The sequence below is a fragment of the Myxocyprinus asiaticus genome, chromosome 46 (genome assembly GCF_019703515.2).
Source record: "Myxocyprinus asiaticus isolate MX2 ecotype Aquarium Trade chromosome 46, UBuf_Myxa_2, whole genome shotgun sequence".
Taxonomy (NCBI): Eukaryota; Metazoa; Chordata; class Actinopteri; order Cypriniformes; family Catostomidae; genus Myxocyprinus; species Myxocyprinus asiaticus.
Genome location: NC_059389.1, coordinates 14,904,337 through 14,926,731, shown reverse-complemented (window position 1 = coordinate 14,926,731; position 22,395 = coordinate 14,904,337). Strand labels below are relative to the sequence as shown.

At 36.1% G+C, this 22,395-nt stretch overlaps 1 protein-coding gene across 4 annotated transcripts in view; it reads left to right on the top strand.

Moving 5' to 3' along the window:
* The first annotated feature begins 1,956 nt into the window (after positions 1-1,956).
* Positions 1,957-22,395, top strand: part of LOC127435644 (voltage-dependent calcium channel subunit alpha-2/delta-4-like) — a 40,506-nt gene continuing 20,067 nt past the window's right edge. For 2 of the 4 annotated variants that reach the window (XM_051689259.1, XM_051689257.1), the window contains exons 1-26: positions 1,957-2,661; positions 5,242-5,323; positions 6,638-6,754; positions 6,909-6,968; positions 7,457-7,619; positions 7,748-7,879; positions 8,013-8,073; positions 10,360-10,510; positions 10,636-10,710; positions 13,105-13,194; positions 13,334-13,447; positions 13,726-13,804; positions 14,188-14,321; positions 14,664-14,681; positions 15,229-15,387; positions 15,947-16,021; positions 16,173-16,259; positions 16,494-16,565; positions 17,448-17,509; positions 17,680-17,747; positions 19,331-19,376; positions 19,532-19,629; positions 19,728-19,821; positions 19,972-20,064; positions 21,985-22,115; positions 22,287-22,355. In XM_051689259.1, the coding sequence (XP_051545219.1) occupies positions 2,531-2,661; positions 5,242-5,323; positions 6,638-6,754; positions 6,909-6,968; positions 7,457-7,619; positions 7,748-7,879; positions 8,013-8,073; positions 10,360-10,510; positions 10,636-10,710; positions 13,105-13,194; positions 13,334-13,447; positions 13,726-13,804; positions 14,188-14,321; positions 14,664-14,681; positions 15,229-15,387; positions 15,947-16,021; positions 16,173-16,259; positions 16,494-16,565; positions 17,448-17,509; positions 17,680-17,747; positions 19,331-19,376; positions 19,532-19,629; positions 19,728-19,821; positions 19,972-20,064; positions 21,985-22,115; positions 22,287-22,355 (2,461 nt within the window). In that variant the 5' untranslated portion in view covers positions 1,957-2,530. The remainder of the gene's footprint in view (positions 2,662-5,241; positions 5,324-6,637; positions 6,755-6,908; positions 6,969-7,456; positions 7,620-7,747; positions 7,880-8,012; positions 8,074-10,359; positions 10,511-10,635; positions 10,711-13,104; positions 13,195-13,333; positions 13,448-13,725; positions 13,805-14,187; positions 14,322-14,663; positions 14,682-15,228; positions 15,388-15,946; positions 16,022-16,172; positions 16,260-16,493; positions 16,566-17,447; positions 17,510-17,679; positions 17,748-19,330; positions 19,377-19,531; positions 19,630-19,727; positions 19,822-19,971; positions 20,065-21,984; positions 22,116-22,286; positions 22,356-22,395) is intronic. The other 2 variants (XM_051689260.1, XM_051689258.1) reach the window with 1 other exon arrangement.

Below are 22,395 nucleotides of genomic sequence, written 5' to 3'. Positions count from 1 at the left end.
ATTGTAAGTGTCTCACTGTAACCCAGATTTGTGCTTTTTTTTTTTTTTTTAAAGAAAAGCAGGGACAAGTCTAAATAAATGTTTGTGGTAATCAATATTATGCCACAAATGCTGTCGATTGAGCTTAATTGATTAACCCCGGAATATTCCTTTAAGTAGAATATTTAGGTATTTGACGTTTTGAATAAACTGAGAATGGTAACGTATTTTATAGTGCCCATGCTTTTGTCCATACTAACGTTGTTCTGTCGCTTGCATAAGCAGCTCATATCTCAGATATTCAGTGATAAAGCCGATAATAAATACAATACATTTTCTTTCAAAAAGGATTTGTTTTGCGTTTTGCAGCCACTTATAAATGTGATTGTAAACAGTTCTATAAATTTTATCGCCACATGGAGCAGTTTAAACTGTTTGAAGTTGAATAACGTGGACATTATTTTTCTTTAAGTTATGGCTGCGAGTAAAATGAAATTTTATTGACATAAAACTCCCAAATTCATGATGCAAACAATCAGAGAACTTGCATTATTATTGACAAATTATTTCTTATTGTTTAAGGGTTTGTAAGCCGTCTCCTGTTATTTAATGGAGGATTCACAACTAATATCACTTGGGTAGGCTGAAATCTATTAGTTGTTGGCTTTCTTCCAATCTATTTGTGCTAAAAATCCTTTTATGTTGCTACTTTTTCTGCCTAAATTATAATAATTATAATTATAATTATGGGGCGCATCAATTTGTAGACACGTGTAAGTGTAATAAAAAACAGTTAAAACCATTACCCATTTTTGCATTCCTGGGCTGGCAATAATGACTGGATGAGTACATTTAATAAGGCAGAAGCTGATGATAAGTAATATTTAAAAAATCATGATGTACATGATTGTCTTTAATTTAAGGATGTGGGATACACGCAACTGTATTCATATTTTTCAGCAAGGAATGTTGAATGGTTTTAATAAAATGGATTCTGTGTATCTTTTGCTTTCTGCTCAGAGGACCCAAGGACTTGTCTGATTTGTCTTTTTTCATTATTTTCTCCCCTTTTCTCCCCAATTTGGAATGCCCAATTCCCAATGTGCTCTAAGTCCTCGTGGTGGCGTAGTGACTCACCTCAATCCGGGTGGCGGAGGACGAATCTTAGTTGCCTCCGCGTCTGAGACCGTCAATCCGTGCATCTTATCACGTGGCTTGTTGAGCGCATTACCACGGAGACGTAGCGCGTGTGGAGGCCCACGATATTCTCCGCAGCATCCACACACAACTCACCACATGCCCCACCGAGAGTGAGAACCACACATTATAGCGACCACAAGGAGGTTACCCCATGTGACTCTACCCTCCCTAGCAACCGGGCCAATTTGGTTGCTTAGGAGACCTGGCTGGAGTTACTCAGCACACCCTGGATTCGAACTCGCAACTCCAGGGGTGGTAGTTAGCGTCAATACTTGCTGAGCTACCCAGGCCCCCGACTTCTCTAGTCTGAGGCTGTTCAGGTGATCCATTCTCATTGACAGCTTTGAATACATTGAATCAGGACAAACTCTCTTAGGTGCTGTCTCTCTAACTGTTTTTTCTTATCTTGGAGGTTGATTATTAGTATCACCATTGCTTGGTTAGAGTCTTGTCTGACCTTTCTCCATTGGTCCACATTACTGATTGAGAAGTTTACATGGCTGCAATTCCACATGAGATCATTACGTCCCCACTAGATGGCCTTGTCTTTCTACAAAACAATGCCCTTCACTTACACTGATTGGATGAACATGGTCCAGCCTCCCGAAATCACCAATAATCCTCTTAGAGACAACAAAACTCTTACTCATCCAATCCACTGCCTCTCTCTGGTGTGCCCACCCTCTTCTGCTCTCTCTCCATTTCCCCTCCCCATGCACCCACCATGGGGAGAGTGTAATCCAAGTGGATTACACTGTAAATTGGGTGATGGAGGATTGGATGCTAAGTGAATCTCAACTGCAGCACTGTCTAAACTGTTCAGTGCTTCCTATTCATGTGGATTGACAAGGTGTTTTAGTGTTGATGTCTATATAATCACAGGGATTATTGCATGTGAAGGACCATGGAACTTTGCAGAGCATCTATCAAATGTGATTTAGATGATATAATGGAGCGTATTTTAACATATTGACATTGCATTTACTTTAAGGAAGAAGAAGACCAAATGAGAACATTAAGTGGATTACTTGGATTATCTGTATCATCTGTATCATCTTCAGTATGAGAAGTGTTGATGAAGCTCCATGAAGCTCAGCGTTAGATTGGGGAAAGTTTCCAGAAGATCTGAGCATGAATAGGAATCTGCTGGCGTGGATCACCAGGCCTTCCAGGAGCTTTTGGATGTACAAAAAATACAATTGATGTGGAGTTCAGAGAGACACATGAAGACATTGAAGCTAACATGAAAAAGCCTATTTGGAAACAAGTGAATGGAAGTCAGGCTACAATTTCATTGCTACTGGAGTATTGGATTCTGAGCATCTGTTTCTTATGACTGTTCACCGAAAAGATGTGGCCCTTAAGGATGGATGTGAGCATCATGTGTCACAGAAGATGGTCTTCTTGGGTCACATTCTTCATGGTCTACACAGGCTGTATCTGTATCTTTTCACATGCTCAAATGAAGATTCCACCTGAAACGTAAGATTCACCTTTGAATTTCTGCTTTTTGCCTTTCTTTTCCCCATAATGTATTTAGGATTTTCCCCCACATGAACAGATATTATTATAAAATGTAAAAAATAATAACAGATACCATTAAAATGATAAACAACTATTAAATAGGCATTGAAAGAGAATGTTTGACACATTTCTTCAATTTTCTCCATATTTTATTCATGAAACCATTATTCAGTTAGAATTGCCAATAACAGATACCGTTAAAAATAATAAACAAAAATAAAATAGACACCGAAAGAGAATATTTTACTTTTTTTATATAATTTATTTGTTTTTCTTCACAAGAACTGATAACATTATAAAATTATAGATAAAGTATCAATAAAAGTTACCATTCAAATTAATTATAAATCAAAATAAGCACTAAAACTGTTTGCCCCATTTTATTCTTCACTTTTTCCAGAATTTATTTATGATTTTCTCCACATTAACAGACACCATTATACAATAATAGATACCAGTAACAGATACCATTAAAATTATATTATAAAAAGAATGTTTGCACAAACCTAAGCACCTTTAAACATTTTGCTGTGTTCCTGGCATCATAGGCATCTCTGGTTTGACCTGTCTGTGAATTTAAGTGCCACATAAGTGACCATGTAAATTGAGAACAAATCACTGAGAACAAAACAAGATTTTTGCTTTCATTTGTTTTGCTATATATGGGTGAACATTATGGTAGATATTATATTAATATGATGTTCAGTTTGAAAGCTGCTCTTAAGAACAGATTATTTTGGGCTATAATTTGCACTGTGCTTTCTCAAGTTCCATAGACATTAGAATTTTAAATGAGACATGAAGAGAAATTGCTCAGAGAGTTGTGTGATCATTTTTAGTAACTCACTGATCAACATCTATGTTGTGGTGTAAAATTCAGTCCTCGTGGGACTTGGAAGTCATTATTAGCAGATGGCAGACACTTTTCCACCTACGTAAGCAACAATAAAAATAATTTAAGGTGGAGAGGCAAGATAGTAATATTGTGGAATTATAACTGATTACATTTCATAGAGAATAATGTATTATAGTGAAGAGAAACATGCATAATTCTCTCATTATTTAAAAGACTGTTTAAGAAACTCTTGGCTGGGCTTGAAAAAAACATTAAAATGCTTTTGAGAAAAGTGCAAGCCATAATTACTTTTAGTGGTTTCTGATTGACAAAAACAAACCACCTAAAATAGTGTCAAATCTGCCTCAGGAGACTTCTCTGATAATTTTTCTTATGTTTCCAACTAGAAGGTTAATGTCCTGGCTTGAAGTGGAACCGTTTTAGCAGATACACTCATACCTTTCATAATGCTCTTTGGATAACAGCCAGAGACACAAGCTAGCTCACAGATGGTCATAGAGGCTGCCGTGCGCACACAGGCATTTTTAATATCAGAGGCTTTAACCCAAACCCCCCGCCACCCTTTTTTTTTTTTTTTTTTTACATGTAATTTATTTCTTTTTAGTATTTCTTTATATATTTTTACATCCAAATGTCTTGTGTTTTCTATTAAAGGGATATTACATATAAAAATGAAAGTTCTTTTCTCATTGTTCCAAACCTCTATGACCTTCTTTCTTCTGTGGAACACAAGAGGAGCTGCTCTTTTTTCCATACAATGAAAGTGAATGGTGACTGAGGCTGTAATATTTTGCCTTGCATTTTCTTTTGTGTTTTCCATGGAAGTACTGGTTTGGAACAACATTAGGGTGTGTAAATGATGACAGAATTAAAAATTTTAGGTAAACTATCCCATTTAAATTTTCTTCTCCCTGAAGTTTTTTGAACAGCAATGTGTTTGCATCCATATCTAATGGGATGTGTTGTTGTTGACTCCACATGGATTTGCCTTGTGGTAATAGTGTCACAATCCACAACGTTGCCAAGCTATTAGCACAATTCCCCAGGCACTCTGAGGATCCCAGACTCTTTCAGGTCAACAGAGATGCCTCAACATAAGACTGGTGACCTGTTAAGTTCAGTGTTAAGCCAGCCTGACCAAGAGGTCACCTTTTCATATGCAAATGTGCTGACAGGGCTTTTTCTTAGAAGAGTTAATTTTGTTTTCTTTCTTTATATGACTAACCATTATGGTTTATTTGCATGTTGTGCATTACACATTAAGAATGGCAGGGATGCTTTACTACAGAAAATGTATTTGGTTTTCTTCACATAATTTAATATGACCTCATATCCTATAGGCTTTACTTTAAGCATTTTAATGTATAGGATTGTCTGTGTTTAGACTGGGGTACAAACTGTGGAGTTTGCATTCACTGTTAATGTTAAGAGATCAATAGATTACTTGGAATCCTATCAAGTGATTATGGGCCACCTGCAAAACCAACACTACTGCTAGTGTATGTATATTTATAGACTTGCCAAATCATGTGAAACAATGCAAGTTCTTTGAATTTCAGTTGGAGTACCATGGTAAATTCAAACATTCAACTAGATCCTTTGTTGTGCGCTTAAACACTCAAAGCAACAGTGATAAACTTCACACAATCAGTGCTGATCGACTTGTTTCTTTGTATCTCTAGGGTTCAAAAATGGGCCATCACCTTTTCAGAGAAAATAAATGTCATTGCATCAAAATATTCAGGAGCTGCTCTATTACAAAAGGTAAATATCAAATAAAATGAAAACATGCCAGTCCTTTTTTTAATCATACTGAAAATCAGCAAAGTCTGTGTGTGTAGTACAAAAACTCTTTAAAAACTATGAACACACCTGTTTTCATCAGTCTTCAAAACGCTTAGAAAATGCTCTGTAATCTGGAAATGAGAAATTTATGGTGATTTTAGTTTAAGTCTGTGTCATATAGAAAACTATGTAAAGCTTAAAGGGATTGTTGGGCCAAAATGAAAATACTGTCATCAATTCTCACCCTCACATTGTTCAAAACCCAAATGACTTTCTATCTTCCGTGGAACACAAAAGGAGATTTTATGCAGAATCCCACATGGAAAAAATAGTTTCAATATTCTTATAAATGTCTCCTCTTGTGCTTCATGGAAGAAAGAAAGTCATGGTTTTGGAACAACATAAGGGTGAATAAATGACAGAGTTTCCATTTTTGGTTGAACTAACCCTTTAAATCCTGATAGGCACTTTAGAAACTGTGTTTCTTACTGCTTTTAAGTTCTGCTCTGTGATACAATTAATCCAAGCGACTAAATCACTGAGATTGAGGGAATAACACATTTTGCTTCAAACATTTGGTAGCACTAGGATAGCTTTTACACTGAGACTCTAAGCAATTAAAGCATGCAAATGTATCCCTTCTGTCTGTTGTGTGTTTGTATTCCATAATAAGTATTGCATGTGTACATACAGTATACACTCACTGAACACTTTTAGGAACAATATTGTCCTAATAAAGTGCCCAATATGGTCTTCTGCTGTTGTAGCCCATTTGCCTCAAGATTTGACTTGTTGTGCATTCTGAGATGCTATTCTGCTCACTACAATTGTACAGAGTGGTTATTTGAGTTACTGTAGCCTTTCTGTCAGCTCAAACCAGTCTGGTCATTCTCTGTTGACCTCTCTCATCAACAAGATGTTTCCGTCCGCAGAACTGCCGCTCACTGGTTGTTTTTTGTTTTTGGCACCATTCTGAGTGAACTCTAGAGACTGTTGTGCATGAAAATCTCAGAAATACTCAAACCAGCCCGTCTGGCACCAACGGAAACGTCTGGCACTCAGTCGAAATCACAGATCACATTTTTTCCCTATTCTGATGGTTAATGTGAACTTAACTGAAGTTCCTGACTCATCTGCATGATTTTATGCATTGTACTGCTAACCCACGTTTGGCTGATTAGATTATTGTATGAAGAAGTAGGTGTACAGGTGTTTCAAATAAAGTGTTCAATGAGTGTATGTCTTTAATAACAGAGAAATGCTTTTGATTTAACATTTTCTTGGTTTATAAAGAAACTTAGAGATGTTGAGCCCATCATTAGAATACAGGAGGTGGATGGAGCGCGCTTAGTTCTAGACTTTTCTGATGAAATTGAGAGAATGCTTGGAAGCAAGATGAAGTCTGTGAAGGTCAGTATTAGATTTATACTCATTAACTATTATATTATTGTCTGTATTATTTTAGAGTGACCCTGCAGTTGTTAATTTTAAGACTCTTTACAGTCCCTTTATCATTGGTTTTAACTTGTAGAATCAAACAAAATATTGTGCTCTTTGTCCTCAGAGACTGGCAGACACAGCTGAAGATGCTGATTTGTATCATGAGTTTAATGCATCATTACGGGTAACAATTTGTGTCTTAAATGCATTTTAACCTGATAGTAAAACCAGATAACATAATTTATTATAAACGGATAGTTCCTACCCTTAATTCTGATTGGATGAGCCATGTTAGAAGCCATTGCAAAATGGCGATAAATCCACACATATGACCATACATTCTGTTTTAATGTGCCAAGTTTCTATGTTTCTTGGCCACCGCAAACATCCTACAGTTAGAGTAATGGCCTATATTACAAGGCAATAAAATTGTTTATTCAGATTATTAATATTAATAAATTAGCTATTTATTAACATTGGTGTCTTTTATCATATTTCTGTTGCCACCATTGTTTAAAAGCAAGCATAGTCCCTAAGAACACCCCTTACCCATGGTAAAACCACTGTAACGCACATCCTCTCATGGCTCATTGCTTTATTAAACTCTATTAAATATTACATTGTCTGCCGATATCGTCTGTTCATTTTTGTCTTGCTATATTTTTCTGCCAGTTTGACTATTATAATGCATTATTGGTGAATACTATGGATGAAGAGGGAAATTTCATCGAGCTTGGAGGTGAATTTCCATTGGAGGAGAATGAGCATTTCAACAAGCTTGCGGTTAACACTTTAATGAGTGACATCCAAGTCCCAACCAATGTCTACAACAAAGGTATATGATAGCATGAATAATACCATTATTTTATGTTATCTTGAATCTTGAGCAGATCACAACCTTGAAATCAAATCCTAGGAATTCTAGAGAACTAATGTCACTTATCTCACTTCTGCTAAATCCAGATCCAGATATTCTTAATGGAGTATACATGTCAGAGGCCTTGAACGATGTTTTCATTAGTAATTTCCAGAAGGACCCTACGCTCACGTGGCAATATTTTGGCAGCTCATCAGGCTTCTTCAGACTTTATCCGGGTAAGTATTCAGTTATGGTAACTTTCTGGTTTCATGAGGTTTACTGTTGCTAAATCCTGCAGCTTCACAGTTCACAGCTACAGCTGGACTGTGCAATCTTCCAATTCAATTTGTTTGTCTTTGTACCACTTAGGAATCAAATGGACCCCCGATTCTAATGGTGTTGTTGATTTTGACTGCAGAAACAGAAACTGGTGAGATAAATTAGAGCATTTAACTGAAAATCTAAATCACATTTGTTATCCTGCATGTCAAATCATTGCGCCATTGGTTAACAGAAATAATTTATGACTTTGTAGATAAATGTAGATAGTGGCATATTCAGCAAGCTCTTTTTCTGACCCAGAGTGCAGTGCAGGATTATCAGTGTGGATGCCACCCAAATGTCTGCTTGTGGCTATGGTAGAACAGCCAGTTAGGCTCTGATCCCACTGAAAGACTTTAATCTCATTCTTAAGTGGTTAGCAGCTCAACCGCCAGGTTAGTAGGACTGACACTAGGGCTCCATATGTGATTGTTTATACAGAAGTAAATGATTGCTGTGAATCTGGATAAACACACCAGTATGGTACAAAGAAAGACACTAACGTTTTGGAATAAGACAGGATTAGAGGATTGGGTTTGCATCATCCATGAATTATTATACTCATTAAACTTTAATTAAGGAGAGAGTTAACATGTTGGTAGCCTCCACTGTAGTGGTAAAACATACCTAGCCTTAAATTGGGTGATTGTATTGAATTAGCAATCTATATTACTACTATTACATTTAGTATAGTCTGGGGTGTCATGCACCAACTTTTTTTTTTTTTTTTTTTTTTAAATGTATACTACCGGTAAAAAGTTTTAAAACACTTACTCATTCTTTATTATAATTGTTTTTTCACATTTTAGAATAATAGAAAAGTCATCGAAACTATGGAATAACATAAATGGAACTATGGGAATTATGTTGTGACTAAACAAAATCCAAAATAAATCAAAACTGTGTTATATTTTAGCATCTTCAAAGTAGTCACCCTTTGCCTAGAATTTGCAGACATGAACTCTTGACATTTTCTCAACCAACTTCTTGAGGTATCACCATGGGATGCATTTTAAACAGTATTGAAGAAGTTCCCATCTATGCTGGGCACTTATTGGCTGCTTTTCTTTATTATTTGGTCCAAGTCATCAATTTCAAAAACTTTATTTTTTATTTTTATTCAATTTTAGTTTTATAATGAAATAAATGAATATGTTGGCACGATTATATTTTTGTCTACAAAACAAATTTCAAACATTTAAGCATACGCCTTCAGATCAAAAGATTTTTAAGATCATGAGAAACATTTTAGTCAAGTGTTTCAAAACTTTTGACCGGTAGTGTAGTTCTGATTTACTTGGTGCTATAGGTGAGATTAGAGATAAAGGAAAAAAAACACATTTTTTTAGTGTGCAGGGCGACCTGGAAAAAGCAGCTTTTGCATTTTGATAATAACTTATTGTGTTACATGGAAAAGAGTCATGCAAATTTTGAGTGACAAAAAGAATGGTCGATGGATGAGAGAATTTTCATTTAAAGCAAATGATCCACAAAAGGTGCAACTTGATTGGACTGACCAAATTTGGGTAATTTCTGCAACCTAATTTTAGCCAGACACTTAAGTTACATTTAGTTACATTTTAGTTACAATAATTGTAGAAAGTAACTATCAAAGCTACACATTTTATTTTTTATTACTTTTTTGCATTAAAAATCAACTCGGCTCAAAATCAGAAATCAAACAGGGCAGGGCGAAAATGAAAAAGAAAGTGACAAAAATACCAAACATTTTTTAAATGTGTGGGCAAAAATGCACTGGGGAATCCCTCCTTTTATCTGTTACATAAATCTAACATTTGATCTATTTCATAACTATGTCATGCATTTAGACACTGTAGTCACCAAAAAATTCAGCTTACGTAAGTATTTGCCATAAATGAATAACACAATGTATATTATGTTAGAAACAAATATGCTCTCATAAAGGTAAAAAAAAGAATGCCCCTGAAAATCAAATATTGCCCCTTAAAGGGATAGTTCACCCAAAATAAAAAAATCATTTACTCTTGTTACCCTCCTGTTGTTCCAAACTTGTATGACTTTCTTTCTTCCATAGAACACAAACAGAGATGCTAGGCAGTATGTTAGTCTCAGTCTCCATTGACTTTCATTGTATCCTTTTTTCATACATTGAGAGTGAATGGTGACTGATCTCTTTTTGTGTTCCATGGAAGAAAGTCGTATGGGTTTGAAACAACATGACAGTGAGTAAATTATGACATAATTTTAACTTTTGGGTGAAGTATCCCTTTAAAAATAAGTTCATTTCTGACAATGGATATCATTTTCTTCCTTAAGTTTGAATGGGCATGACAGTTCTGAGCATAGCCCACCTAGACTGACCTACTGTAGATGTCCTGAGCGCACTTCTAAGAAAATCCTCTCTTCCTTTCAGGTATATCCAGGCTGCCACATCTCCTAAGGACATCGTCATCGTGGTTGATGTCAGTGGCAGCATGAAAGGTTTGAAAATGACCATTGCCAAACACACCATCAACACTATCCTGGACACGCTTGGGGAAAATGACTTTGTCAATGTTATTGCAGTAAGCACACCCTTTGGTTTCCATTTATAATCACTTTAGCAACATTTCTATTGCAGACATAAATTTTTGAGGCTGTCTTTTTAATTTTGAAAAAATAATTTTTTCATTATGCGTCCTTTCTATAGTACACTGATTATGTCCGCTACGTGGAGCCCTGTTTTAAGGGAACATTGGTTCAGGCAGACTTGGACAACCGAGAGGTAAGTCAATTATTTACTTCACTTGAGCTTAAGGAACTAAGCCAATGACTCCATGCAGTTGCCACAGCAGGATACCTGCTTACTATCATTCCCCCATATGCACTCATGCACACCTCGTACACATTTTATAAATTATGTTTGTTTGTGTTTTTTGTGTGTGGTTTACTTTGGGATCTCATTGAATTATAATGCAGTGAATGCATCATTTAGGTCTTTTGTCATTTTAATTAATGATTTTGAATTAATAGATCTTAAATGAGTAGTTCTCAGCTGGTGGGTCACAACCCAAAATTATGTCTCAGGTCTGTTCAGACTGGGTCACAGACAGCAGGGAAAAAATAATGCTAAATGCAAATAATAAAATGCTATTTACCATTTAATAGTGCATAGTTAGGGTAGAAAAACCAATAAGCTTTTGAACTTTTAAAAGTGAGGAGAAAATGACTCCAATATCTTGACCAATATCTTCAATATTGTTGGCAGCAAAGGACATGCGTCCAATCAAACGCTACTGTATTTTGGCAGAAAGTTCATCTGTTACTTGTTAGAAGACGCTACTGCCAAATTAGGCAGATGCCTTGTGTGACATGCCCGAATGCTCTAAAACCATGAACAAAACAAGATTAACAAGATACAGTTGAAATGAGAATAAACATGGTTTGTCAACCTCAGTTTGTTTTTAATAATTGGCTACCAAAGCATAAAACCGATTAAACTCAAGAGACATTTAGAAAACAAACACTCAAACTATGAAACCAAGTCTGTTGACTTTCAAGTTTTAATGAATAAATTAATTGATATATTAATATATTTCAATGTTTGTTTACATTTGTACCATAAACTATTTTGGCTCTGTGTTGGGTCGCCACTTGATGACCAATGTAAAATCTGGATCCTGAACCAAAACCAGTTGAGAACCAGTGTCTTAACTTGTTTACTCACTGTATTCAAAGCTGTTTTACTCGCCTATTTTGTTTTCTCACCTTTCAGTCCATGAGATTTCAGTTATTTCTTGGTTTAAGTATTTGTTTGTTTTTTACCTATTGGTGCAGATAAATCGCTCATATTATGGGGCCACTATGCTCTGTTGTTGCTTTTAGCCATGTGATAGCATAGTGGGTGGGTGATTTCATCTGACATGCTGCTCTTTGGTTGATATATATCTGAGAGCAATTGGGGACATACTCTAATCTCTGGAATTACAGTCAGATACAGAATTACAAAGTGATTGGATAGTGAAGCAATTGTAGGTAGCATGTATAATCTTGCATATCACTCATGTATTACTCATTTGATGGTGTATGTTAAAATAATATACAGTATCATCAGATAATCATCAGATCATTTACACCAGCTGTAAATACTGGAAGATTCAATTAGCACCCCAGTATAAATACTACCATACACTATTTGCATTTTGTCTACAAATACTTTGTATAGAAATAGTACATACTGTATATATAAATATACACTTATCCAACGTCCAAATTGCATTTTGTGTGTGTGTGTGTGTGTGTAGTGTGTGTGTGTGGTGCAAATAGCCATGCTGTGTGGTCCTGTCTACACCCTATGCAAATTATGGTATTGACCTACCTAGTACACTTGCATCATAAAATATGATACATAGACTATAAATAGGAATGCTGCAAGAAAGTTCCCCATTGTTTATCTGTTTTGTAAAACACCTGTACTACTGTATGTCTCTGAATGTCTGGAGAATGTTACACATGTAGGACAGTTGGTCAGGCCTACTCAGCCATGGACTGGGGCTTAATGCAAGCTGATGGGTCAGCAGAGCTGGTAATGATATTGCAGGTCTAAGTCAGCCAGCATCTGCTCAAGGTGCTGACACAGAGCCTCTAAGAAATATTCGGAATGACAGCAGCATGATCAGATCCCTGTCTCACCTGCTTGGATATGAACTTGATCCTAGAGTTGTATCCCATTTTTGTTCATTTGTTAATAGAGCTGTTTAGGTTGTAGTCCTCAGACCCGGACATGGGTTCACTTGGGAATTTCCTATGGGTTTTTATAATGGCAGTATTGGATTTATAAGTTAAATCAGGTCTGTGGTTAAAAATACTTAGAGACTTTCATGTTTTGTTCGACAGAAAAATTATACAGAGTCAGTCCTCAAATGTTCATTTCAAAGCCGCTGTGTTATGCAGTGGTTGTTTGTTTCGTTAGGCAAGTATACTCACATGCTTGTGGAATCGTAGGTCCAGATATAGCAACTGGATAGCAACATAGCTTTTTGGTGACACTAGTGGTGCAAAAATTACACACTTCAGCTCTAAAGGGATCTAAAATGTGATTTCTCTTTCATACAGTAAGTCTGAACCAATAAAATCTCTCAGTTTCATCCTCTCTTCCCCCACCCAACTCTCATTTCAGCATTTTAAGCTGCTTGTGGAAGAACTCCATGTGAAGGGGGAGGCTAAAGTAAAAAAAGCCATGAAGGAGTCTTTCCGCATCCTCGCTGACGTTAGTATCATTCACAACACGGGGACACTCATTCACACAAACTCGCACATATTCAGTACAAACGTATGCATACTGTGCCAACCCTCAGTATGTCGCCAACCCTCAGCATGTCCTCTATGTTTCTCTTCCTGTCTCCTAGGCCAGAGCAAATGGTCAGGGCAGCCTGTGTAACCAAGCAATTATGTTGATCACAGATGGAGCCATGGAAGACTTCCAATCAGTGTTTGAAGAGTTCAACTGGCCTGACAAGAAGGTAACACACAATCTGCTCACTCTACTGGGAATGGAGGGAGTAACATATGACATACTACATTTACATACTGCTCTTTTAAAAATTTTGAAGAAAAAATCAAGATCTGGAAAAAGATCTTGATTGTACATTTTGCTTGTGTGCTTGCCAGTTAATTGTTGATACAAAATTTGAATCCTAGATATTCAGTGTAGTCTCAGACTTTTGAACCCCATTGTATTTCCTTAAGAACAATGGTCAAATTAAGGTAACATAATATTAAATGGTGTGGCCACTTGCAGGTACGGGTTTTCACTTACCTTATTGGCAGAGATATGACCTTCTCAGAAAATGTCAAATGGATTGCCTGCAACAATAAGGGTATGTATTTCCTATCCAACTTTATTCAGCTATTTTTTAAGTTTAAAGGGATACCCAAAAATGAAAATCTCTCTGTGTATGAGAGATGTGTAGGACTTTCTTTCTTCTGCTGAACACAAATGATGATTTTTAGAAGAATATCTCAGATCTGTCAGTCCATACAATGATTTACATTGTTCTCCCTGCCCAGTAGTTGGCGATATGCACAAAGAATGTGAATCACAAAAACAAAAGAAGAAGAATGTGAAATTGAAAGTGGAGATTTATATTAAAAAAGTTCTAATGCTTGCGCATTCAGCAGATTTAAAAATGCATTGAAAGCCAGTTCGGTTTTACGGATTGTAATTTCCTTTGAAATCTAATGGTGTGTTTGATTTATGCAGGTTATTACACTCACGTCTCAACACTTGCTGACGTACAGGAGAACGTCATGGAGTACCTTCATGTTCTGAGTCGACCAATGGTCATCAACCATGACCATGACATAATCTGGACTGAGGCGTATATGGACAGTGTGGTGAGTACATGATAATACCACTCTGACTTTTCAAAATAAAAAACCTATCGGATTGGTCATTTACTAAACCTAGAAGATATTGTATCAGATTAGAGCTTGGTATTACAAATCACCAGTGAACTCAAAGGCTACTAGCTAAAATCCACATTTCAGATAAATGTGATGACAATGCAAGTCACAAACTCCCACTCATTTCCAACAATTCTTGGTTCGTTTGAAGACATTTTAAGCACTTAATGGTGATTTTGCTGTTATGTGACCTAACCATGTGCCAGCCAGTTTTGACTTATGTTCTAACATGATTCTCTCCCATTCATCCCCATCATCTCCTCTATCAAACAGCTTCCTAATACTAAGGAGGTACAGTAATAGCACTTAGAGACAGAAGAACCTATAGTTACAATAGCCTATTTGAAGTTTTATGCCATTGTACTTTAGAATACCTTTACACAGTAAAAGATTTTTGGCCTGTGTTTAGTGTATAATGTAGTTAGACTTCTAGTTTAGGACGCCCCCTAGTGTTTATGATCATTTATCACAATCATTGCTAGATATGCCGATGAATCGAGCATTTAGAAGGTAAAGAAGGTACATTTTGATTTCATGTTGACTTTAAAGGGCCAGTTCACTCAAAAATGAAAATTCTGTCATCATTTAATTACCTTGATGTTGTTGTTCCAAACAAGTATAACTTTCTTTCTTCTGTGGAACACAAAAGGAGATGTTAGACAGAACATCAGCCTCAGTCACCATCCACTGAAGAGAATCAAAAGGGTTTGGAACAACATGAGGGTGAGAATGATGACAGATATTTTTGGGTGAATGCTCCTTTTAACTGTGTGTATTAGCAGTCTGAATGTTTGAGTGTGAGGTATGGATTTGATTTTTTCTCAAATCTCTCCCATAGCTGTTCAAAAGCATGGCTCACAGTCTGCTGCTCATGACCTCAGTGGCCATGCCAGTGTTCAGTAAAAAGAAAGAGACACTTTCTCATGGCATCCTGCTTGGAGTGGTTGGAACTGACATTCCCCTGTTGGAAGTGATGAAAATAGCACCCCGATATAAGGTACAAGAGAACCACCACAAGTAAAGGTGCATCTAATTACCATACAAAAACAAGTTCCAAACAAAGGTTTTTGCACTTCTTCGAGAATGAACAAAGGGATGTCTGAGTTTGCAGGTTGGTGTAAAAAAAGGAGAAATTAGAATGGGCGATATTTATTATGCAATTTCTATATAGGCAGCATAGGCTTTATTCGAGCTGTCAAACCACAAAAAGACATGCTTGTTACTGAAAAAATGCCTATACACAATGTAGATTTTACCCTGGGATAAAGTCAATAATATATGTCCTTTGATAACAATTTGGGACTAATTTAATGGAAAACTATGGGAGTGGTGCTAAGTGGCACGAAATAATTTTGAGCAGCCCCCAAAGTTGTGTCTGTGCAGCGTCGATGGCGAGCAGCAGTGGCAGTGTGCATATATTCAAAGAAAGCAATGGTTTTGAAATTTAGGCAGCTGTATGTCATCCACCTGAAGTGCCCAGTGCCCCCTCTAAAGTCTCTGGTAATTTCAGTATAAATGTAAGTACCAATGGTAATCATGAAATGTGTGTCTTTTAGCTTGGAACTCACGGCTACGCCTTCCTCATCACAAACAATGGATACATTCTGGCCCATCCTGATCTAAGACCTCTGGTGAGTCCATCTGAATCCTTTTACTGTCTTACTGTCTCAATCACTCAAACATCTGTTCCACTGTCCTCTAGATATTGACCTAAATGCCATGAAGTGATGTTATATTGATTTTTTCATCTCTCTTGCTGCCTTTTCTCTGTTTGTGTGACAGTACCATGATGGGAAGAAGTTGAAACCTAAGCCTAACTACAACAGTGTGGATCTATCAGAGGCTGAGTGGGAGGACACTGAGGACAGTGTGAGTTTTACACACACACACACAAGTTGGTTCAACTATCCTTTTTTAAGCGATTTGAATTATGGGGACACTAGAAATGTCCTCATAAACCACATTTATAGCATAATACCCTTGTAATTACCAATTTGTAACCTAAAAAAAATTCCTTGTAAACCACCCAAACCCTCCCTCACACACACACACACACACACTCACGTATGCTCAGCTTTCTGATGTTCTGTTATATCTGCACAGTTGAGAACAGCCATGGTGAAAGGAGAGACCGGTACTCTGGTGTTAAATGTGAGGGCAGCTGTGGATAAAGGGGTGAGTGTGTTTATATCCGTTTTTACGTATCTTTTACGTAATCCACCCACTTCATTGCTCTTTTTAAATGAAACCCTCACAAAAACTTAAAAAAAAAAAAAAAAAAAAAAAAGAAAGAAATAAGACTTCGTATATAGAAAATGAAGACTATTTTAGGACCATTAAGATACCTCCTTCCCCTTAGATTCTAATTACATGAATATATATATATATATATATATATATATATATATATATATATATATATATATATTAGTTATTCTCAATGGAGATTCTCATTTACAGTAACAGTTTACAGTTTAATACAGTGTATTACAGTAAAAAAAATAATTGTAATACAATAATTTAAAAATTGTAAATCAGCATAAATTAAGGGCAGTACAACAAACTCTACCATCATGTATAATTACTTCACAATACAATTTTATGTAATTGTTTTTCCCCGAATTACAGTAATGAACATTTTTTTAAATTTTCATTTAAAAAAAAAATTAAAATTCAGAAAAACCTTAATGGTCCTGAAATAAGATTAAAAATATATTGAAAAAAAAATTAAAAAATATAAATAGATTGTAAATTATATAATTTATTTCCAGTAATTTACTGTAATTTGTAATCATAGAAAATATATTAATAATAATAATATAAACAAATAATTATAATAATAATTTTTTTTTGTTTTTTTTGTTTTGATTTTGGGGTAGAATCTGACATGAACATGTTCATGACAGGTTTCATGAAAGTCACCCTATAAGTAATAACATTACAAAAACACACACAACATGTGGTGTTTGTGTTTTTTATGGGTACTGCATTAGATAATAACTTACAAGAAATATGTTTGATAGTCTTTGTGAAGGCACTTTTCTTTGTATCATCCAGAAAAGGCCCTTGTTCCTCAAAAACGATTATTTCTACACTACCATCAATGAGACGCCATTTAGGTTTGTTAAGCTTTTTTACATTCTTAAACATGAACCTTCACCTTCCATGTTTGGAAAAGCTTATAGACACCTTTTGTCTAGCATTTGTTTATTGTATTTTTACCCACTTTTAGATATTTTAAATAACAATATCTTCATATAATGTCTTTAATGGATATTTTTGATGTCAGTTTTGGTATGGTGCTTACAAGAGGTCACGGGCAGTACATGTTCACTGGGAATGTTTCTGTGGAAGAGGGTGAGTTCATTGTATTATTAATGGCTTATATAAGAAATTGTACATACATATATAGATTTGGCCTTGTTACAGACACACAAGGTGACACACACAGGTTTAAATGGCAATTAAAGGTTAATTTCCCACACCTGTGGCTTTTTAAATTGCAGTTAGTGTCTGTGTATAAATAGTCAATGAGTTTGTTAGCTCTCACGTAGATGCACTGAGCAGGCTAGATACTGAGCCATGGGGAGCAGAAAAGAACTGTCAATAGATCTGCGTAACAAGGTAAAGGAACTTTAGAAAGATGGAAAAGGATATAAAAAGATATCTAAAGCCTTGAAAATGCCAGTCATTACTGTTCAATCACTTATTAAGAAGTGGAAAATTCGGGGATCTCTTGATACCAAGCCAAGGTCAGGTAGACCAAGAAAGGTTTCAGCCACAACTGCCAGAAGCATTGTTTGGGATACAAAGAAAAACCCACATGTAACCTCAGGAGAAATACAGGCTGCTCTGGAAAAAGACGGTGTGGTTGTTTCAAGGAGCACAATACAATGATACTTGAACAAAAATGAGCTGCATGATCGAGTTGCCAGAAAGAAGCCTTTACTGCGACAATGCCACAAAAAAGCCCGGTTACAATATGCCCGACAACACCTTGACCTGCCTCACAGCTTCTGGCACACTGTAATTTGGAGTGATGAGACCAAAATAAAGTTTTGTTTGGAGAGGGGTCAACAAGGCCTATAGTGAAAAGAATACCATCCCCACTGTGCAGCATGGTGGTGGCTCACTGATGTTTTGGGGGTGTGTGAGCTCTTAAGGCACAGGGAATCTTGTGAAAATTGATGGCAAGATGAATGCAGCATGTTATCAGAAAATACTGGCAGACGATTTGCATTCTTCTGCAAGAAAGCTGCGCATGGGACGCTCTTGGATTTTCCAGCATGACAGTTACCCTAAGGACAAGGCCAAGTTGACCCTCCAGTGGTTACAGCAGAAAAAGGCGAAGGTTCTGGAGTGGCCATCACAGTCTCCTGACCTTAATATCATCGAGCCACTCTGGGGAGATCTCAAACGTGCGGTTCATGCAAGACGACCAAAGACTTTGCATGACCTGGAGGCATTTTGCCAAGATGAATGGGCAGCTATACCACCTGCAAGAATGTGGGGCCTCATAGACAACTATTACAAAAGACTGCACGCTGTCATTGATGCTAAAGGGGGCAATACACAGTATAAAGAACTAAGGGTATGCAGACTTTTGAACAGGGGTCATTTTCATTTTTTTCATTGTTGCCATGTTTTGTTTTATGATTGTGCCATTCTGTTATAACCTACAGTTGAATATGAATCCAATAAGAAATAAAAGAAATGTGTTTTGCCTGCTCACTCATGTTTTCTTTAAAAATGGTAAATATATTAGTTCTCCAAGGGAATGCAAACTTTTGAGCACAACTGAATATAATTATTAGTATAATGGATATAAGAAATTAATTTTCAAAACAACACTTAGTGAAAAGCTTTTTAAGCTAACAAGAGATATTAAGCTGCCACATCACTCGCTGATGTAGCTACTGAACATTTTCTGCTTTCTTTAGGTCTTCATGACCTCCAGCAGCCTGATCTCTCGATAGCTGATGAATGGTAAGTATTGTTGTTTTGAAGTGAGAATATCACATCTGAAATGGCTAGCATTTGGTGTATTTTGTTCTGAATACCGTTAGGGCAATAGGTCCCTAAAAACCTCAAAGGAAATATCATGCTATGTTAGACCTATGATCTTTGGTTTACTCACTCAGGACGTATTGTGAGACAGATATTGACCCACACCACCGTAAGCTCAGTCAGCTCCAGGCAGTGGTCCGATACCTGACTGGCAAAGAACCAGACTTGGAGTGTGAGTTTTCCTTAACTTTGTTTTCAAATACTCATGCTGTCATATTACCTGTTCAGTTGCTAAATTTTGTATAGGTAATTGTGACATTGTTGCGACAGGTGATGAGATACTTCTACAGCAAGTTCTTTTTGATGCAGTAGTTACAGCTCCACTGGAGGCCTACTGGACAACACTGACACTAACCGGCCCCACGTAAGAGGCTTTATTTAATCTGTATAAGTTGTCCATTAAATACCAACACAAAGATTTTTGTTTGTCCTGTGAAATCCCTCCTTCCTTCTGAAGAACATTTTGGGAAAAAAGGATTAGTGTTTTGTGTTTATAGTCTTTCTCTCTTTGCAGTGTAGATGAAGGCATGGAGACAGCTTTCCTTGGAACCCGCTCTGGGCTGATGCGTGTCATCAGATATGCAGGAAGTGAGAAACGAGTGGGAAAGTGAGTGAGCTATTGAGAGATTAACTCCTCAAATCTGTTCACTGGAAAACATGTTAGTTATTTTAACCAACATCCGTATGTGCTTATTGAACATTTAATTTCACTCTTTGCTGCTATAACATTTGCCGCTCTTCTGAAAAGGCTCTCCACTTGATGTTGGAATATAGCTGGATGTATATGCTCCCATTCAGACAAGAGTATCAGTGAGGTCATAGTCAAACATGTTAATTAAAAAGGGGTGTCCACAAACCTTTGGCCATATAGTGTATGTTTTATCTAGTTATGCTCAGCTCATTACCATATACAGTGAGAAATTATGGTAACACTTTACAATAAGGTTCAATTTTTAACTTTAGCTAACAACAGTAGTTAACATGAACTAACAATGAACAATTCTTTTACAGCATTGAATAATCTTGGTTAATATTAATTTCAACATAGTAATAAATTTTTTAAATCAAAAGTTGTATATGTTTACATTAGTGAACTAACAATGAACAATTGTATTTTCATTAAATAACATTAACAAAGATAATAAATTTGGTAAAAATATATATTGTTCATTGTTTGTTCAATATAACCAATGCATTAACTAATTTTAATGAATGGAACCTTATTATAAAGTGTTACCATAATTATATTCTATTTAATAAAATAATACGTCACTTTTTCTGTAAATGTTTTTTAGAATTTAAAAGCATACATTTACCTCATAATTTACAGTGAAAATGTTATGTTTAACAAGCCAATATTATATAATGTACCTTTATAGAAAAATATTGTTAAAATTGTTATATTAAGTAAAAAGTATTAATTTTATTATCATTAGTGTATCGTACGATCTTTGTTTTTATGGTGGTTATCAGTGCATTATAAAGGTACCTTTATTTTTGTTATTATTTTTGTTATATTAATTCATAGATAATATAATCATTATATGATATTCATATGAACACGATGGTTCTAATAAAGTGCCTGGCATGGTCTTCTGCTGTTGTAGCCCATTCGCCTCAAGGTTCGACGTGTTGTGCATTCTGAGATGCTATTCTGCTCACTACAATTGTACAGAGAGGTTATCTGAGTTACTGTAGCCTTTCTGTCTGCTCAAACCAGTCTGGCCATTCTCTGTTGACCTCTTTCATCAACAAGGCGTTTCTGTCCGCAGAACTGCTGCTCACTGGATGTTTTTTATTTTTGGCACCATTCTGAGTAAACTCTAGAGACTTTTGTGCTTGAAAATCCCAAGAAATCAGCAGTTACAGAAATACTCAAACCAGCCCATCTGGCACCAACAATCATGACACGGTCGAAAAAACTGAGATCACATTTTTTTACCCATTATGATGGTGGATGTGAACATTAACTGAAGCTCCTGACCCGTATCTGCCTGATTTTATGCATTGCAATGCTGCAATCCAGTGAGGCACTTACAATGGAAGTGAATGGGGCCAATCCGTAAACGTTAAAGTATTCACTGTTTCAAAAGTATAGCCACAACGTAAGCTATATGTGTGTTAACATGATTTTAGTAAATTAATAAAATAATTGGCTGATTAGATAATCGCATGAACAAGTAGGTGTACAGGTGTTCCTAATAAAGTGCTCAGTGAGTGTAGATTACACTCACTGAACTATATATATTGACACCAAAATGACATTCTATAATGCCTGATACATTGTCACTGATTTTGTACTGTAACCACAGCTGCCAGTTTTTTTTTTTTTTTTTACAATGTGCTAAACAACTGCAATGAAAATCATGTTATTTAGAAATTATTTAAAAGTAATCAATAGCAAATGATTAATATTATTATTAATTGTATGTTATTGACCCTCTTCTTAAGATGTCTACCTGCATCTATAAAAATAACACTCTCGACAAGGCATATTTACACCTCTTTTGATTCTTTGATTCCACAGGAAGTTCTTGACCGCTGTGGACAAAGAAAACCTGTTCACTCTTGACCACTTCCCCATCTGGTATCGTCTGGCAGCTGAGAACAAACCTGGACAATTCTTCTTTTATGTTCCGCAAGATGATGTAAACAAAGGTACTAAAATAGTTAAATACACTTTGTCTTTATGGCAGAGATCATCTCTTTTCATTTATTGCTTATTGCATTGTCGAGTTGATATACTTCATATATATCAGTTGTCACAACAATGTCACAATTTGCATTTTATTTTATGAGCTACTGCAACCTTTGACCTCTGTTAAACAGGCAGGAACACTTTTGTGGCTGTAACATCTGTGACAGTGACTGAGGGAAAAAGAACTGCACTCGCCGGAGGTAAGATATCTGACCGTAATTGTTTGTTTACTGAAAGCTG